The following is an 18909-nucleotide window of genomic DNA, read 5'->3' as shown; positions in this document are numbered from 1 at the left end:
ATTCTTGCATGTAACTTAGGTACCGCGGGCCAACTGTAACCATATACCCAGCTGCACGTTTTTTGTCTCCTATTGCTGGAAAGGAATCTATCCCCATAATCAAAGGAAGCCTGGTGCATGCGGAGTATGTCACTTTTCCCTATTACAGATATCTAGCCATAGCCATTATTATTTTATACCTCATTAAAATATCTCAGACCACATCATGAATCATAAAGTGTAATCAGAATTATTCGGATTGTCTACTTTGTTCTATTTGAATGGATATCTCAATGCCATTATTGTCACGAAAAGCACATATTAAATATGCATTATTGTACACGAATATCGTCTTTCCACAATGCCAGATGCAAAGCTAAATCGAACTTACAGAGGCATCCTGTCGAATAAAAACCAATCGGGCATAATCGTACAAGCCCCGAGCACCGCTGATAAAATAGTTCCATCTCTTTGTACACTTTTTATTCGACGGTTTCGGCTACCGTTGATCCAATAAGAAGTCGTCAACTTAACTCGGGATGTGCCTTTGTTCTTTTAACGGGGACCTGAAATGCTGTTAATGATGCCAGGAATGTTGTTTATCGGGGGTTTTTTCTCGCTTTGACCAATCGTCATTTAGGCTTTTATTGATCCTGGAACATGATTAAGCGTTTAATTAAAAACATATTTGTCTCTGATGTCTCTTACCTCCAATATTTAATTAGGTAAAGGTTTTGTATTACAGAAATAACGTTTCTATTTTAGTTATGTTCATAATATATTATATTCTTTTCCTTTTGCGAGGCCGCTGTAGGATTAAATCCAAAAGAACGAATCCAGCGTATCTATTGCAGTTACCGATGAAGCACGGAAACCATAGTTCAAAAAATAGAATATGATATCTACTTAATTTAACTATAGATTTTCGTGGAAATAACTTCGAATTACCTAATATTGACCACAAGCGCGTAATATCTGAAGAATTTTTATCTTCTCAATGACGAAAATATTTCTTACCAAATCCGTCAAACTTGACAAAGTTCATTTTAAGTTCTTGCACCTTCTCTAGATTAGACATTACAAGTAACTCTGTAACTCTCGATGACCAAACAAATACAATGACATGTTAAAGGTTATCTTTTCTCCCAGAAACAGTAAGAAAACGAAACGCCATGATAAAATTTCACTACGCATTAAGAATACCGGGAGAAGGGACGGGAAAAATAAGGTTTTACCTTTCTAATTTTCTTTATTCCGCCCGCCTCAGAAAGCACCTGACACGTCTAATATTTCTAAAAGATCAAGCCGAATTTTGGTAACTGATTTAGTTCTACACCCAAGTTTCGGGCTTTAGGTAATCCTATCTTCATAAGCGGGGATCCATCAGTCGTCATTAAGCGGACATGACGTCTCGCCTCCCTTTCTCTCGCGTGGAATTTATCTATCGTCTCTCTCCTACCTGGGGACTAAGATTGATACCCCGAACCGCAGTGCTGCGTCCTGACAGCTTGTTATTGAAAAATTGAGCGATAATCCCGCTGCGCTGTTGTTTAAGATTTCGTTTTTTCGCACGAATTTTTTTCCAGCTACCAATTTTTTCCACAACCAGCTTTTAGCGACGAATGGAAATTGAATGGATTTCTGTTTACGGCGTGAAATGTACATCATTCAAATTTTTTCCGACGTACATTCGCCGTTTATATTTACCTGTACTCGTGGTCGATTTTGTTTGTTTCAGGATTGTTGGCACTCTGTCAATTTACAGATGACTAATGGAGTTTTTACACTCTTTTCTTTTTATTTTTGACACAATGACATAGCAGTGATGCTGTTGTATGTGTTAGGGGCTCACATGTGTGTGAACGTATGGGGAAAAAATGACGTATGTTGCTTCCATTATACAATTTTTATAAAGATTTACTTTAACATAGTTTTTGTAAATTATTTTAACTTTGGTAACATTACAGGAAAAATGAACATTAACCCCTTTTACATGATATCTTATTGTACTTGTATTGTATGTCCCTTCAATTGGTCCCCTATAAAATTTCAGTGCCCGGCAAAGTGGAGCCTACTTTTCTTAGCAGAACATTTGCGTTTCCACACCTGAGCCCTTGCCCCGACCTTTTACCATCTGATGACAAAATTCTTTTAGTAGATAATTATTTTAAATAAAAAATATTAGATGGTAGATAATTATTTAAAATTTTCAAATTCGCTACATTTTAAAAAACAATCTTGTCAAAGCTTATTTAAATAAAAAGAGGTGCTTACTACACTGACAACCCTCCACTAGGAGTCCCTTTGTTGTGGGTGTCATGGACACACAAAAAGACCAAAACACAAATATCCAGACCCAGAATAAAATCTGATATCAGTCTAATCAGTGATCGAACCCGGAAGCCTAAGCACCTCAGACAGGTGTGGTGACCGCTCCGCCACTCGAATCGTCAAGCATTGAGATAACCATTGTTCTTTGGTAATGATACGCCGTTCACTAAACATAAATCTGTTTGTTCCAGGTTGCGCATTCGTGAAGTTCAGCTCGCACCAAGAAGCGCAGGCAGCCATCACCAGCTTGCACGGAAGTCAGACTATGCCGGTAAGTGCATTCAACTGTACTACAGGAAACGGGCGATTTGTCAACCTGATATGACTACAAAGTTACGGGTGTTCTAGTTTTCGAGATTAGGTTTGATTGATTATTAAAAAAAATATTTTTCAGTTTATAAACGATAATTGATTTGTTAAATTTGTCAACCAATTAATTTCAAGTAGGGTCAAATGGCTAAATCTTTCAATTAATAAATCATAAAATAAAAAAAATATAGAGTTACTAATATTGGGAAGTAGTTATTAAATACATGTTAAAAATAATTCCATATTTTTTTCATATATTTATGCAACATAATTTATTATTCCTTATAGTATTTGTCCTATTGATGTACAACTTATTAAAACATTCAATTCAATATAATTGTTATATTGTTAACTTATTTGCAAAATTATTATGACAAATGGCCCTAAACCAATTCATATATTGACAGAACTGTTGCAAATTACTCGTGCACTCAGGTATACTGTCTCAAACGATGAAACAATCGAACACCGTCACTAGAGAATCCAGCGATCCATATTGGAACTATTATTGCTTTCACAACTTCGTCTGTACGAGTGTTTACTGTACTTTCTAGTGTTTAAACATTTTGGAATGGAAACTGCTTCACGGATCACAATTTGTGCTCGTAGCAATCGATTTATAATTATCAGATTTCGATTAGAACCGATTATTGAGTAACTTGTGAATAATTGTAATTAATGAAACTGAAGATTCGATTGGTTTTCTTTTTTTCCTACGAATCTACTTTCGACCAAATTCATATAGCTATTTGATATTGACGAAACCATTGCAAATTACTAGTGCACTCAGGTATTCTGTCACAAACGATGAAACAATCGAACACCATCACTAGAGGAACCAGCGATCCATACTGGAACTATCATTGCTTTCACAACTTCGTCTGTACGAGTGTTTACAGTACTTTGAGTGTTTAAGCATTTTGGAATGGAAACTGCTTCACGGATCGCAATTTGTACTTTTACATCTTTCGATTTCGATTTAAATCGATTTTTGAGCAATTAGTGCACCAAAATAGTAATGGAAAGGAATAAACAAATAAATCAATTTTTTTTTATGCGAATATATTTTCATAGCATTTTTTTGCTTTTCTTTATAAAACTCTATAACTCTAAACCCCGATTGCCAAAAACGCAAATTAATAATGATAACTTGGCTGTACAACTACCTATTACAACGAAATTTGTGTGACAGTGGTGTTACCGTAGCCGCACGAAGGGACTATTTACATTTAGAATTGATAATGGAATATTTATAACTTAATATTATAATCGTGTAAAGTAAGAACAGTGCTTTATCGCCTGCCAAATTTTCAAAAAAAGTACCCTATTCCGCCAGCTACTACAGATACTTTGAATCCCTCGGTTATAGATCAGGGTAGAGCCACAATATTGTGGAGTCACGCGTCAGTCCATTCTCGCTAATGTTAATGATTAAACATTAAGACATTCCAAGGCATTTGGATTTTTATCGGGAATAAATTTCACAGTTTCATATTTCTTCATTTATTATTCATATTTGGGTACTCAGTGTAACCTCATCGCTGTAACTTATATTTTAAAACAATGATTCGGTTTGAACTTTAACGTAAAGCAAGTAGATTAAACTACCCTCAAGTACCCACCTCATACAATACTTGACCTCATGCCCTGAGAGTTTAGCACGATAGTGTGCACAGACCCTCAGCCCGGGAACGGCCCCAGTAATTAAAAGTTAAGCGGCTGCCCCGGACACTCAATTTTAGGACTTTTTACTCATTCGCCCTCAAGTCTCCGAACACACATTTACAACGCGCAAATTGTTTGCAAGCTAGGTTTTTACTTTTTTCATTTTTAGGGTTCCGCGGCGTAGAGTGAAAATACGTTTTTTACACTTTCTACATTCACAGTCGAATCCTATGATTATCTGTGTTATAACTATGACGTCTCACTTATACTAGGTTCAGTGTATACTAGGTTCAAAACTCAAACATACACTGACATTTTAAGGTTTTTTACGTATTAGCAATTAATTATCATATGCTTCGACAGCAAAGAAAACATTCCAGGAAACCTGCATCTCAGAGTTATCCTTGTTCTCATAAATGAGTGTAAGTGCACCTATTAACACTTGGCCTGTGGTGCCAACAGTGGCCGACACTCTTCCTATTCTGAGAGAACAAGTAGCCAAAAGCGACGGACATATAAAATGTATACCGAACCCACATAAACAACCCTATTCCCACTTATCCTTTTTATATAAAATGCTAGTCGCCACTGTTTCAAAACTATGCTGTCAAACGAAATACGTACGATATGTCGTTTATTTTCTATGCACATGCTAGATATTCGTATGCCCCTCGTTATTTTTGATATGACCATTTTATCTTAGGGATTATTCGCAGCAATAGCGAGTAACGATGCAAGTGTATTCGACGAGCGAATTTAAAAAGTTCAGAAATTATTAACTATTTCAGGGTTTTAGGAACTGTGAACATGATAATAAAAAATAAATTTAATTAATATTAAAATTATTATGAAATCTTGTTACTCGTATTTACAAGTTTTATATTTATTTAAACTTTTTGAAACCGATAAAAGTTAAAATAAAACATTTAATCAGTGTTCGGTGAAAAAACTTTGCAATAATCAGATAAAAGATACATACTCATTTATTTATTTACCACAGAAATGTATTATTTTGTAAATTAGTTAAAGGCTATTTTGTTTTAATCACATAACCGAGAAAATGACATCTATTTTTTTAAACTGACTCAATATTAAATTTTGAACTAGAGGGCAAAATATTCCATAGCTTATCGCTAACTCGTTCGTATGCAAACCCGTTGGTAAGTGATGCATGTCGTAATTCGTATGTTTGGGAAAATTTGTAGCAAAGCTTTTTGAAATAAGTTTATTGTATGCATGAAACAGCGCGCCGACAAGCCATTGCACTGTTTAGAGTCGGAGAACTATTTCTTTTCTGCAAACAAGAACTATCTGAACTTTTCTATTAATTTTCGCATAATTTAAAGGATTTGAAGCAGCTCTTACTCATAATAAAAAACTGATGATATAAAATGGTGGAAGTACACTTCGTGACCCCATTGCAATAATACTGCTGCTTACATATCGCACATATAATAACAGTTTAAAATATGTCTTAAAGTATATAACTTAATCTAAGGCTCCAACTCAGTCCTCAAAAGCAGCTGCGCATCTAAAATCTCAATCTCAATCTCGGATTTTTTTATAAAATTAAACTTGTATACAAGCATGCAGACTACCAGATGGTCAGGTTTCGCAAAGTGGTTCTTTCTGAGACCAATTGTACATGCCAGCACACTTCAAAAAGCTCAAGAACTGCGTCATGCTAGAAAAACCTGGCAATTCTACCTCTCCGCACAAGAAGGATTAGTTCTACCACCAACAAAGGACTATTCTACTTCGGATCAAAAAACAATAATAAAAGGTAGCAAATGGTTAAGCACCCGACATTACATAGTCACTACAGTCCAACAACATACTCGTAACAACATCTGACTGTACTGTGACCGTGAAAAGTGTCAATACTTGTTCAGTTCAAGTGTTTGTGATGGTACAACAAACAGTGGTGGTAAACAGTGGCAGACCGATTGTTTGGGGAGTGGCAACAACTTTTATTTGTCACTGTTATAGACGGGCACGATTGAGGTGCTCGTTTGCGGAATCGATCTGTATGTAATTGCGGTCTTGTTTTATGAAAACGAAAGATAATCGCCGAGATACCGGCTAACTTGCATATGAGCATCTTCGTCCTCACGAAAGACAAAGCATTTGATAAGATAATCGACTTCAAGTCTTCAGGACTTCAGAACCTCTTTTAAATCGAGTTGTCACAGATTTTCATCACGGCACTGATCACTTACAAAGCTTGTTTGCTATTATTATGGTATAATAATAAAAATTATATTCAATAAATTTTTAAGAGACCGACTTTTTACCGTACTACTAGGCCACGAAGGGATTAACCACATTTAAATCCAAATTGATTTTATAACAAGATATGAAATATCCACGTATCACAAAGAGCCGCATCATCACATGTACACTATTTCCCTATTCTCAACAACCTTCTGACTTGCTGAATCGGAATGGGAAAATTCGCGGGCATAATCCATCTGTTCCCCTTCAAACGACCAGCGATAAGAAATATCGTTTAGTAAACATTATTTTAATACAAAAAATTATTACATGTACATTTTCTACGTTCAGACTTAAATTTTTAGACAGGCAAATTTTAATGGAGTAAGTCAAGAAATAAGGTTTGTTTTGAATTTATCTGATAGAATATCGTATATTTAAATTTTTGACAAATTATTTCATTTCAAGTAAGTTTAGAAGAATTGCGTACTAAATCGCTACTACCATTACCTACATAAAAATCCCAATCATTTGAATACTATTCATATCGCCTATATTCGCTTCTCGCTCGTTATAGAACAAGTGGACGCCCACAAAATTACTTCTCTCACCTTTCTTTCTTTGTACATATTTCTATTGATTTATCACGTGAAGCAACTTTCTGAAACACATGTGCGTGGGTAAGCGTTGCTTAATCCATTCGGCAACTTCTCCACTGCGTATTAGTTAGGGACTCATTAGTAGTCTTTGAAACGGACTTTATTAATGGACTACTTGTAGTTGAAAGTACGTCAGGAAATGCCGATTTTGGTGTATTATAACCTGGTACAGTTTAGGTGCATATTAGAAATTGTCACTTGCTTAAACGGTACGTTAAACGGTTGCTTAAACGGTAAACATAATACCGAAACCTGCATACTTAAACGTCTGAAAAGGACTCAAAGATGATAGAAGTCTGCCAATCAACAGCCTTAGAAGAGACCACGCACCATTGGGCAACAATTAGTTGACATCGACTATACTTAAAGATTCTTGAGCGTACTGTCCACTCAATCGTAAATTTTATAATCGCCCATAGCTATCTATAACTAACTTAAAATAAAAATAAAATTTAAGCTTAGGTCGAAAACAATGTAGGCAATACTTGACAACGCTGACAAGTAAGTTACAAAGCTTCGTGTATCTCTCTTATTACACTCTTTATATGAGAACACAGCAACATTTGATATAGCTGTTATAAAGCAGAAATAGCACCAACCCATATTACAATAAAACTGTTTTATTATAAAGGGTGTAGCGAAAGTTCTTTCACTGTAAAACTTCAAAAAATATTAATTAACATACGTATTCGCAATCTGAAAATAAACATCATTTGTCGCAAGATGAAACCCGATTATTAATTCTAAAAGGTAATTCCATACAACCGCGTCGGGACAAAGCAAAAGAAGCTCGGTTGGACGCCACTTTGTTATTATAATGGTTGCGAAATCCTAGTTTAATGTACCTTCAATGTTCTTCATGCAAATTCCTGACGTCGTATTTAATTTTGAGAGTTATCTTTCGCTTTCTTTATGCAAATACGCCCGAATTTGTCTTTGTACGTAATTGTAGGTGCAACTGTTGCGACTTGGTTTAATGTTTGCCTGTACCAAGGTTGTAAGACGTATTCCATTTCACCCTTGAAAATCCCTTCAAGAAGAGATATTTTGATGTAGCTAAGGTCCATAGACGAAGACTAAGCCTGCCTGAACACTAAATTTAATATAATTAATTTGTTTATTAATATTGTTTTATTTGCAAGTTTACTCTCCATAACCGACAATCAAGTGCGTATTAGAAAGAAATTAATTATGAATTGCTTTAACGGTGAAGGAAAACATCATGAGGAAACCTGCATATCTGAGACATTTATAAAAAAAAACTAATTGGTGTGTGAAGCCTACAATACATACTTGGACAGCGCGGTGGACTGCGGCCTAATCGTCCTTATTCTGAGAGGAGACCCGTGCCCAGCAGTGAAACAGTAATAGATTAATGACGATGACGAACCATCAATAACACTAATCGCCCAACCACTAATATTATCAAAAAAGCTAGAAAATTCAAAAGCTACATCATCCCACTCAACGTAATCCAAACAACATTGTAATCTTAATAACGAGAAGTACGTATGGACTTGGCAACGAGCGGAGTTTCAGAATAGACCGATTCCGAACCAGAATAGAATTTGGAACCCGATAATTCCCTCCATACAAAGCGCCGGATTCGTCCTCCACTCCACTTAATGACGTTTTTGTCTGCCGCCTCCTATTGCTCGTAATCTTGTATTTTGTACAAATATTGATTTACTCGTGTTTCTTACGACTGTTGTAATGGATTTTGCATTTGAAAAGTTATGTAGAACATATAGATATTCTAATAACAACAATGTTAATCGCTGCTTACCATCAGTTGGACTGCATGCTACACCGATGGAAAAATGTCTGAATATGGACTGGACTACCTACATCCTAGGCATGTTCCTAAACATTCAAATTGCACGACTCATGATGCGAAGCATCAGAGAGTGCTTTACGATCGAAAAATTTTTTTCGCTTCATTTTGGCGGCTATTTTTATTATTATAGCCTTGATATAATTTAATGGAGATTAATTTCATACTTTTTAAAAATTGATTTACTGCAATAGAATTGGAAAAAAACACCAAAATAGGTCAAAAAAAATTCCTGTCCGTCATGTGTGAAACCTGAAAACACTGTAACTTGTGAAAAAATCCATCATTTGAGTTAATTTTTTTTAAAAAAAAATCTAATCGACGATTGTAGGTCACTGAATGCGAATGATTAATTAATTCAGTGTCGTTTAATTGCAATTAATAAAAAACGAAAACTACAAGACAGTATATCTATAGATATTATGTACATTTATTCCACCAGGGGCGCTTGTGCAGTACCTTCTTCCTACTACAGCTGTTTTTTCGACAATTAATTTTGAACGACTTAAGTTTTTTTTTTTTTTTATATATTTCATAATTAAATGAGCATTATGAGTCGTGCACTTTTGGATTTTCCAAACTTTTTTAAGTTCCTATTGAAATGTCGGCCTAGCCGGGGATCGAACCCTAAACGCTATGTGACTATAGTATTATTATAGTATTTTTTTACTATCGCAACCTCGCATACAAAGCAATGAAAACTCATAATAATTAAAAAATCTTAAATTGGTATAATACATCCCGACAACAAAAAAAATATACAATAGTCACGTTGAACACCAAAATTTTTAGCACATTTAATTTTAGGTAAGCCATTTTTGTCGTTGACTCATAACGATAGTGAGTTGATGCGGATATCTGATAGACATTTGTCGTTAAATCATCTGATCGAAATTATTCGTCGTAACATCACAAAACCGTTCACAATTTTATAACTATTCTGATTAAAGACGAGCTCACCTACAGGGGTGACAGACAAACAGCCGGTTGACACAAAAACGTCATTAAGCGGAGTGGAGACGAGATCCGGGGGCGCTTTGTATAAAAGGAATTATCGGGCGGGGTCGCCGAATTCCATTCTGTTCCGGCAACGTCCGTGCCCGGTAGTTCGCACTTGATTACAATGTTATATGATGTCTAGGTATGAAGTCATGTGCTCACCTTTCAAACACATTCGAATTGTATCCGTGCTGTGGAGATTTTTGCTCTGATTTCTCGTAGCGTAATTATTGATTCTTTTTTTTTTGAGATTGATGGAGTTTGCAGTTCACCTTGGTGAGCCATGGTTAGTGAATATTAACACACATAGACTATTTGTAACCGGGTATATAGAACAAGTTCTGAAGCTGATCATAGATGCGTTATCAAGTAAAAACTTATCTTAATTTTTTCTTTTACAATATACATTAAGCTGTTCCAGATTGCTTATTAAAAGTCAGGGAATGATCTGTTAATTTTCTTGAAAACACTTCTGAGCAAAGACCTTCATATTTTACTACATACTTACGAACCAGTCTAGACTAGCGAGTTAGCTATGTACCTTAATATCAAGCGCCGAACGTCCTTCTTATGACTTAACTTTTAATTTAATCCCTAGATTTTGCCCCTTATTTTCTTTAGTAGGGTCATTGTCACTCTATCATCTACGGGGTATGGAGTTCAAACTCCGTAGTACGATAGTTTCTTATAAATTATATGTAATATCTTAAATGCATGTCTGAGAACTGATAATTTAACCGGCTAAACCGATTTTCATCAAAAGCAGTTACAATTTAAAATATTCTATATTAATTATTCTAATATAAATTTGCTAATAAGACTGCATTTAAACAAATCCACCCCTTTAAGGGCCCAAAATGCACAAACACACAGATTGAGGCCGGAACAAATTCTTATTAGATTACCTCTAATATTAGTAAACAAACAGAGATATTTTCTTTTTTGCCTCGAAGGTTAAAAATGTAGTACAACATGTCGACATACAAAGCACTAAGCTAAATATCACAGAAACATTCTCAATTACAATACTAAAGGACTTCTTTGTTTCTGACATCGCTTTAGAAATAAAACCTGCCTTGTTCGCTTGAGAGGGCAATATTACAGGAGGAAGGAATCCTTTTCCGAGGTCTCGGAACGTTTTATAAACGAAGAAATAAATTAAAATACACAAGTGTTGCGAATGCAGAGGCACCCCCTGGGGGCGCAGCTCCTCCCAGTCATGTTTGCTAATTGGAAAGAAAAATGATTTTTAGCTCTTGTTTTGATACCTATCGTCTTTTTTCGGCTTAAGAATACGTTCAGGATTATTTAAGACAGCGATACAAATTAGTTTGTTTGTATTTTTGCTATGTTGTTTTTAGACTAAATGTAATAAATACATGTGGTCCAACTTCGTGGGTCCTAACAAAGTCCTTAGTTGTAACTTTCCCGAGCAAGCCCTCGAATAGGGCTCCTGTACTATTTGGAACTAATGAGAGATCTGCATGGGTCGCGTCAGCATTGGTGGTGACTACTCGTTTACTACAAATCTGCGTATTTAACATTTTCAAGGTATCTTCTGCAAAATCGCCAGTTCGCCTTGTTGGATACCTTACACTGCTTGCTTATACATATAAGTCCTTTCCTATCTATCCCTCGAGGTTCTATCGACTTTGCCAACGTCAGTCACCCGAAATGTGTAACCAAAGAATCATAATTTTATAACCTCCATTGTTTTTCGTCTAATAATCTCTTCATTACTTATTATTTTACGTACGACATTAACAAGATTGCAAATTTACTCACACTCAACTGCTGGTCAAGGTAGAAGACTCTATAAAGCCTTAGTTGCGCACAAGAATATGTTTGATAAAATAACCGATAATAAATACTTTCCCCGCTCAATTCGGCCAGCGAGCGTACTCTGAGAATTTCTATACCATCCTGCTCTATTATAATAAATTCTATATACCCAATAATTGTATTTCACGATCCTATCGCAAACTCTTTCAGCGAGTTACTTATGAACAGGTATACTGTTTATTAGCTTCCACAATTACACTTTTGTTATCAGCTTCCCTTTGGGAGTGGGTACACATTTATACTATGAAGGAAATTGTTCTTTACTATACAAATAATGTTATTCTAGTATAATATAGTGCATTTTATTTCATTTTCATTAGTTTCTGTCGAGACTTCAAGTTATTCGTCGTCGACATTGGAATTTTCCCCTGTTGTTTTCCTTTACCGTTTAAGCGTTTTATATTATTCATATAAATCCGCGGGGTCCGAATGTCGGACCCTCTAATTGAGATGCCATCACTAGTGTATATTAAGGTATCATGTTTATAATATAGGTTATAATCTTATATTTATTGTTTTTCTGAACTGACTGAATAATTACGACGAAATTTTCCCGTAACTTTATAATTTGAGCCTCTGAATATGTCCTCTCCCTTACCACACCCTTCAAACTGAAACACTGCAGCGCCTATCACTGCTGTTATTAGGTAGAAATAGGTGTGGCGGTGGTGCCACCGGAGTCGAACCACAAAGGGTTCCACCACCTTCGTCTACCATCTTACGAATATATCGCCCATATACTACGAGGTAATATATTTTAGATTACATTCGCCACTAATCGCCACATCTGATAACTAGTCACAATTAAAAACACTGATACTATCTTATTTAATATACTATAGAATAGTAGTACAATATTGTAGTAGATTTCAAGAGCATCCGGAATCCGGTTGTTGTTTCTAATAATTGTGTTGGCTCCGAAACCTTTTACTAACCTTATTAAGAGAAATTTTCAAGTACGCCGCCCCGAGCGGGAAGGGTCGCCTAACAATGCTGTATCTGAGGCCTTGTTGGTATTTTATGGAAACTATCAACTTATTTTGTTTAGTAACAGGCCTCATTGTTTTATGGTGGGGACCGATAAATTGTTTATGTGTCTACTTCCTTGTAAAAGATGTTACAAAATGAAGTTCATCTGTAATTATGTGAATACGATTTACGTAAAAAAAATACTGAGAGACGATTTAGGAAATAAGCTTTTTTATGTCCAGTACCCTTAGTATGAGCTTTACGTTTTTACAAAAATGGCAGATTTTGTATTTGTTTTCGTATTCCCCATACATTTCCAATAAGTTCTGATACAGTACATGTCTGTCAGGTGAAAAAAAGTATTGTAATCAATATACAATACGCTAATAGTTAAAACAATTGCCTAACTAACAAGTTCTACGTCTCAAAAGACGTTTGAAATAAAAAATATACACACATTTTAATCGTATAATGACACCCCAAGATATTAAAGTATTTAACTTACATCGTCCAATCAAATGTAGTACCTGTATTAAACTACAACGCAGCATTAAACAATAGGTAAACCGAACACATTATAATAAACGTTACACACTGAAAAACGGGAACACAACACAAAGAACCCTTTATTGACAACAAACAATGTCATACGAGGCTTTTACGACAATTCTCCCATACGAAACCCTTATATTGACATGCCCTGATCTCTATTATCCCATTTTAAGATCAGACATTGTTCGAACGGCACTGAATGTCTCAATTAATCGAATTCTATTTTCGCGTTCGACGCCCGAAAATAAGCCAACAGATCCTTGGAAAACTTTAGCCTTTTTACATAAATTGACAGCTATAAAAGAAAATCCAAGATGGATCCCGAGATCGAAAGAGATTTTAAGTCGATAGAGCTTTTTTCACTCGCCACTCACCTGGTAAAGTGTTTCATCGTCGGCGAATAACGAGTAACGAATCTAGATACAATGACGGCTAAAATGAAATATATTAGCGATTGTGGAGCATCGCTATTTTGGTAATATTAAATGGTAGCTGCAGTTGTAGGTTTTTTTATTAATTTATCGTAGATAGACTCTGGTTAACTCCATGAAGATGATTCTGCCAGAAACTTACACATGCGTTGGTTAGGGGCAACGCATGTGTGATGCAATGATATGAATCAGCTTTACCACATCTTAAAACCTGAATACCACACTCCTACTGTAAGATATAAAAAAACGAAGCGGTGTTTACAACGCACCAAAACGTCAAAATACTTGAATTACAATTAATTACCCACATTAACTGTAATTGAAATTAAATAAACACAAAATTACTACCAATAACAAATAGGATGACACATGTAAGATATTTTTTCCATTTGATTTTCTAGAAACCATATAATATAAGGTCTATCGTTTATCCGTTCAACGTCGGCCATAATTCGACGAAGTTTTAAAACTCTTTACTACATTCGAGTGCGAGCAATTATCGCAAATAGCTTACGAAGAATAAAACTTTCAATCCGAAGTGATAAGATGCGATTGCATTCGTTTTTACCTTTGAAAAGATAATTAGCTTTGGAGAAAACTGAACGTATTTTGGAATCCATCTGAGTAGATTATAGTCTATGCGCTACTTCGTTTAAATAAATTTAATTTTCAACACAATAAAATATTCATATTTAAAGGCTTACTTTTTACTATTAGTATATATTTTCTATTAGTATATACTATTAGTATATGAAGGCTTGGTATTCATATTTTAAATTCGGAAAATTGTATAATAAAACATAAAGGAATTTTCTGAATTATAAAATTAAATCAAAACGTTAATGTTTTTTCACGCTTACAATTTCTTTTTGTAATGTAACAAATTGAAATGTCTATGTATTTTATGGAAATAGTTTTTAATTGCATAGTGTAATATCGCAACTACGCACTTTTCTGTTAAAAATATTCTAATTACATATAAGCAAATACGTGATTATTTAAAAGATTTAATACTACAAAGTATATTAAGAATATAAGAAAACACAAAGAAATAAATTCACTAAATGACCAGAAAATAAAACTTTAAGAAAAAAGTAATCCTTAACAAATAACGGTTTTAACTCCCGATAAAAGTTAAAAGTATTATGCAAACGAATTACGCAGTTATCTGTAGCAACAATCTATTTTAATGTATACAGTTGAACCCAACTTTCCGACTCTAAATAATTATGCTAAACAATAGCAAATGAAAACTTAACGAATGTTCTAAAGTCTGGAATAACTCAAAGTGAGATGGAAAGAAAATTCCAGATAATAATTAACATTATTAAAAGTCTTTCGACTGTAAAGTTACTGGAGTTCTTTTTGGGTGCTTAGATAAATGAAAAAATATTAATTTCGTGTCTGGCCTACATATATTTTTTACAATATAGAGTAGCAAGCGGACATACAGTCCACCTAATGGTAAGTGGAGCTCGCCCATGAACATCTGTCATCAACCCCAGATAAGAGTAGATTCCTACCGGATGTCTGCCACAGATGCGCCGCTACCCCTGAGGACTAAGCTTGAATACTTTTAAAAAATCTCCCTTACCACACTCTTCAAACCAGTACCCTTATCAGGAGTTTTTTCGTTTCGACAAATATGACTGTTTTGGTATTTGTTTACGTATTGGCCCATACGATTTCCTAGTTCTGACACAATCCGCTAGAGGCGCTGATTGGAATTTGTATGGGCAAATACGTAAACAAATACCAAAACAATCATGTTTGTCAAAACGTAAAAACTCATGGTAAGGGTACAGAACATAGCAGCATTTAACACTGCTGTTTTACTAAATATACAGTATATTTTTTAACTTTATTTAAAAAGTGTATTACGGTTGTGTTTGTTCAGTAAACCTCGCCAGTCAGTAGATCAGCAAAGCTGTAGTATTATGTACTTGTTTTACTGGGGTTTTTCACCGCAATTTTACGGCTTATCTCTCAATAAGGAGCTTAACCTCGATAAGCCACTTCGCTATTATGTATCTACTATCATTAAGATTTTTCATGTACTTATGATTTCTGGATTATGACTATCAAGCACTACGTTTCTTACTATTGAAGGGTATAATAAGTCTATTTTATCTCGATTCCAAATACGTCATGACTTTTAGAAATTTAGGACCCAATTTAAGTAATATTTTAAGTACTCGTATGTATGCCCCATCTGTAACCCAAATGACTGTGACGTAATGGAGTATAAGATAATGAAGAACTTATTAGAAATTACTTGTATAAAGTGAACGTATAGAGAAGTACCAATAATACTCCAATAGGTTTAAATGTCTCACTCACTCAGATCTCAATGTCAGTTGGCCAGTGAACAGTGGCCAGCGATGGGACAATAATTGGCAATTAATGTTAACCCTGCATCTACCCGTAGCTCCAACCCAATCCAACTCGCTATTCACATCACTAACTTTCAATAATTTCAACCCATTTAAGTGACAACACGTGACAGGACAAACTCATCACATTTTACGATAAATGAACGGGGTACGAGCTACCCCAGCGGAGTTTATAATTGCTTGTCTCAAGATATATGTTTATCATTTGATATTTGAGGGTTGATGGTTTGGGACGGGTCGCTGGTAACATTTTAACCTCAGGTAAAGTAACTGCTTCATCGAGACCGTCGCGTAATATACGAGATCATGTTTAGTGCGCGATGAGGTAGGGTTATGTCTTTAGTGGGAATTCAAGAGTTGATTAATAATTTTATGATGAGAATGAAGTAGAGTTGGGAATAGAGAAAGAGAAAGATAATAAAATAAAGAAACGTTTGTTTTGTCACAAACACAATACAGATACAATTGCATCATATTTTGAAGGTGGTACAATCAGGTCAACCAGAGAGGTACCACCACTATATCTATTTCTAGCATGAAGCATGAAGAAGAATGTTCTAATGTTTTGGTTGTAGGGATATGAGGCTATATGAGCCTACCATTATAGTATGATGGCTACCCTTTTGTATATGACGTTCATTAGCTATTACCATAGACGGCATTGGCCTCATATTTAAGTAAAATACATGCTGTTTTGCAAATTTAGTCTTCAAAAAATTTCTACCCAACCGGAAATTGATCCCGGAACTCTTAGCGCGTAGGCCGCTATGTTGACAACGGTACTCATTTATTCTCCAGTGCGGACACCCTCACAGCTCATAATGTGATCACACAACGAAGCCTAAACAAATACACGCCGTTATCACTGCGTCTTCATTTTAAAATGCCTTCAAACGGGGTCTGTACACACTGTTGGTACGTACAATTATACATCACAGAAATTGCGAACAGAATTTTGATGTCACAATTTTCACAAACTTAAGGGAACAATTTTCAAAATGTCTTTCTTAGTGCTAATTTATGTTACGCAAAATTCATGTTCCTGGTCAAAGAAATGCAAGCTGGGAGTTGTCTATTAGTTAATTATTGTATCAAGTAGACAGGTAAGCAAGCAATTGACTTATAAGATTTTTTTACTTACATTATGAATTTAAAAAATATATTTTTGTACTTAATATACCTACTTAACTTTGTTCATATATTAATTGTGTGTTCTTGTAACTTTGAATTTTTTGTATAACTGACTCTCAGTGGCAATCATTTTTAATTTAATTTTAAAAACCCAGTGCTTGCAGACCCTAAACAATCACCGTACCGGGCTCCATTTAATAAGGGTCGTTTCACGCTGTTTGTGCCGCTGCCAAATCTCTTAATTTCCCCGCCCGCCCAAAAGCTCTGCAAACAACACCCCAAGTCTTTATTGGGTTCGAATCTGTGCAAAACGTAAATTAGGTTGTAATGTTTGACGATTCGATGAAAGATAAATTAATTAAAGGTTATAACACCCGTAGTCGTATTCTAGAGCATCTATATTTGCCCTGTTGCGGGTGTCTCAGGTACTTTTACTCGTACAAACATGAGTACAAAATTTCCAGACCCGGAAGACAAATTTCATCATGTACCTATCTATCTATCTATCTACCGTGTAAATATAAACTTGAGCTTGGATCGAACCCGGAAACATCAGCCTGTTAAATCAGTGGTAAACGCAAGTCATTATTATATAAAACTATATTTTCATCTGATTATTTGAACTACTATTTTTATTTTTTTTACTCATTTTTACTAAATGAATACTTGATACGATGTCAGCATAATTTAAAAGAGATTTGATAGATATTTTAGTCAACAATACACAAAAATTATATTTAACTTTATTTGTGTATCTCGATTCCGTCAAATTCTGTTTGGTTCTTATCACTACTGTTGTACTCGATAATTGAAAACAACAATTGGTCGTTTGCAAAATAATCTGACTAAATAATTGACGTACAATAATAAATGATGCACACACGGACAGTCGCACGCAGAAGCTTGTATTCCCATTAAGTACATTTTAGTATCTTAGTACATTATACTTTTACCTTCAAGCAACATTTAGTAACCAACATAAAAAGTTTACACCCAGCTTTATTTGCGATTAACCTTACCTTACATAAATAAAAAGCAAAGCTTCGCCTTAAACAAACTGGTACACACCACGCCCTCACTATCCTAGATGCTCGGATTAGAGCGCTCGTAAAACCTAAATAGGATACACAGTATGGAGAATATACGTAGATATCTTCAAACGGAAGGCCAGTATGTCAATAAAAGTTTATCCATCGGATTCAGGCTGGCATGTGCTGCCTACTGAAATTGCCCCAAATTGGAGCCACCCCAACTTACAGCTAATACGAGTTAGTCTGTTTGTTCCGACTTAGACTAAGTTAAAAGATATTTTATCGTCGGAAAAATATTTTTGTATATTAAATGAGCTAAAGTGTATTAATTCAAATAGTAATAACTACCAAAGCATTTGTTATACGAATTCAACTCACTTTTTCTATATTGATACATTTTTAAATACTAAAATACATTAAATGTTAAATATAAACTAAAAATGGACTTATTTACAAAATATATACAAGAAAATTATAAATAAAATAAGCCATCTAAAATTGCCGTGTGAGGCATGGTTCCCAAAACGCTGGCGGCGTTTCCTTGCTGCACGGCAAGACTTAATCTTTGTG

The 18909-nt window shown here is 34.9% G+C and overlaps 1 protein-coding gene across 1 annotated transcript in view; it reads left to right on the top strand.

Moving 5' to 3' along the window:
- The window catches only part of bru3 (CUGBP Elav-like family member bruno 3), a 711140-nt gene that overhangs the window by 644182 nt on the left and 48049 nt on the right, over positions 1-18909 (top strand). Inside the window, exon 5 of the mRNA XM_073082429.1 lies at positions 2502-2581. Coding sequence (XP_072938530.1) covers positions 2502-2581 — 80 coding nt within the window. The remainder of the gene's footprint in view (positions 1-2501; positions 2582-18909) is intronic.

This window comes from Epargyreus clarus, unplaced genomic scaffold, assembly GCF_041222505.1.
Source record: "Epargyreus clarus isolate Ecla_fem2 unplaced genomic scaffold, WU_Ecla_fem_2.2 ptg000018l, whole genome shotgun sequence".
Taxonomy (NCBI): Eukaryota; Metazoa; Arthropoda; class Insecta; order Lepidoptera; family Hesperiidae; genus Epargyreus; species Epargyreus clarus.
This window is presented reverse-complemented; position numbering and strand designations above follow the sequence as displayed.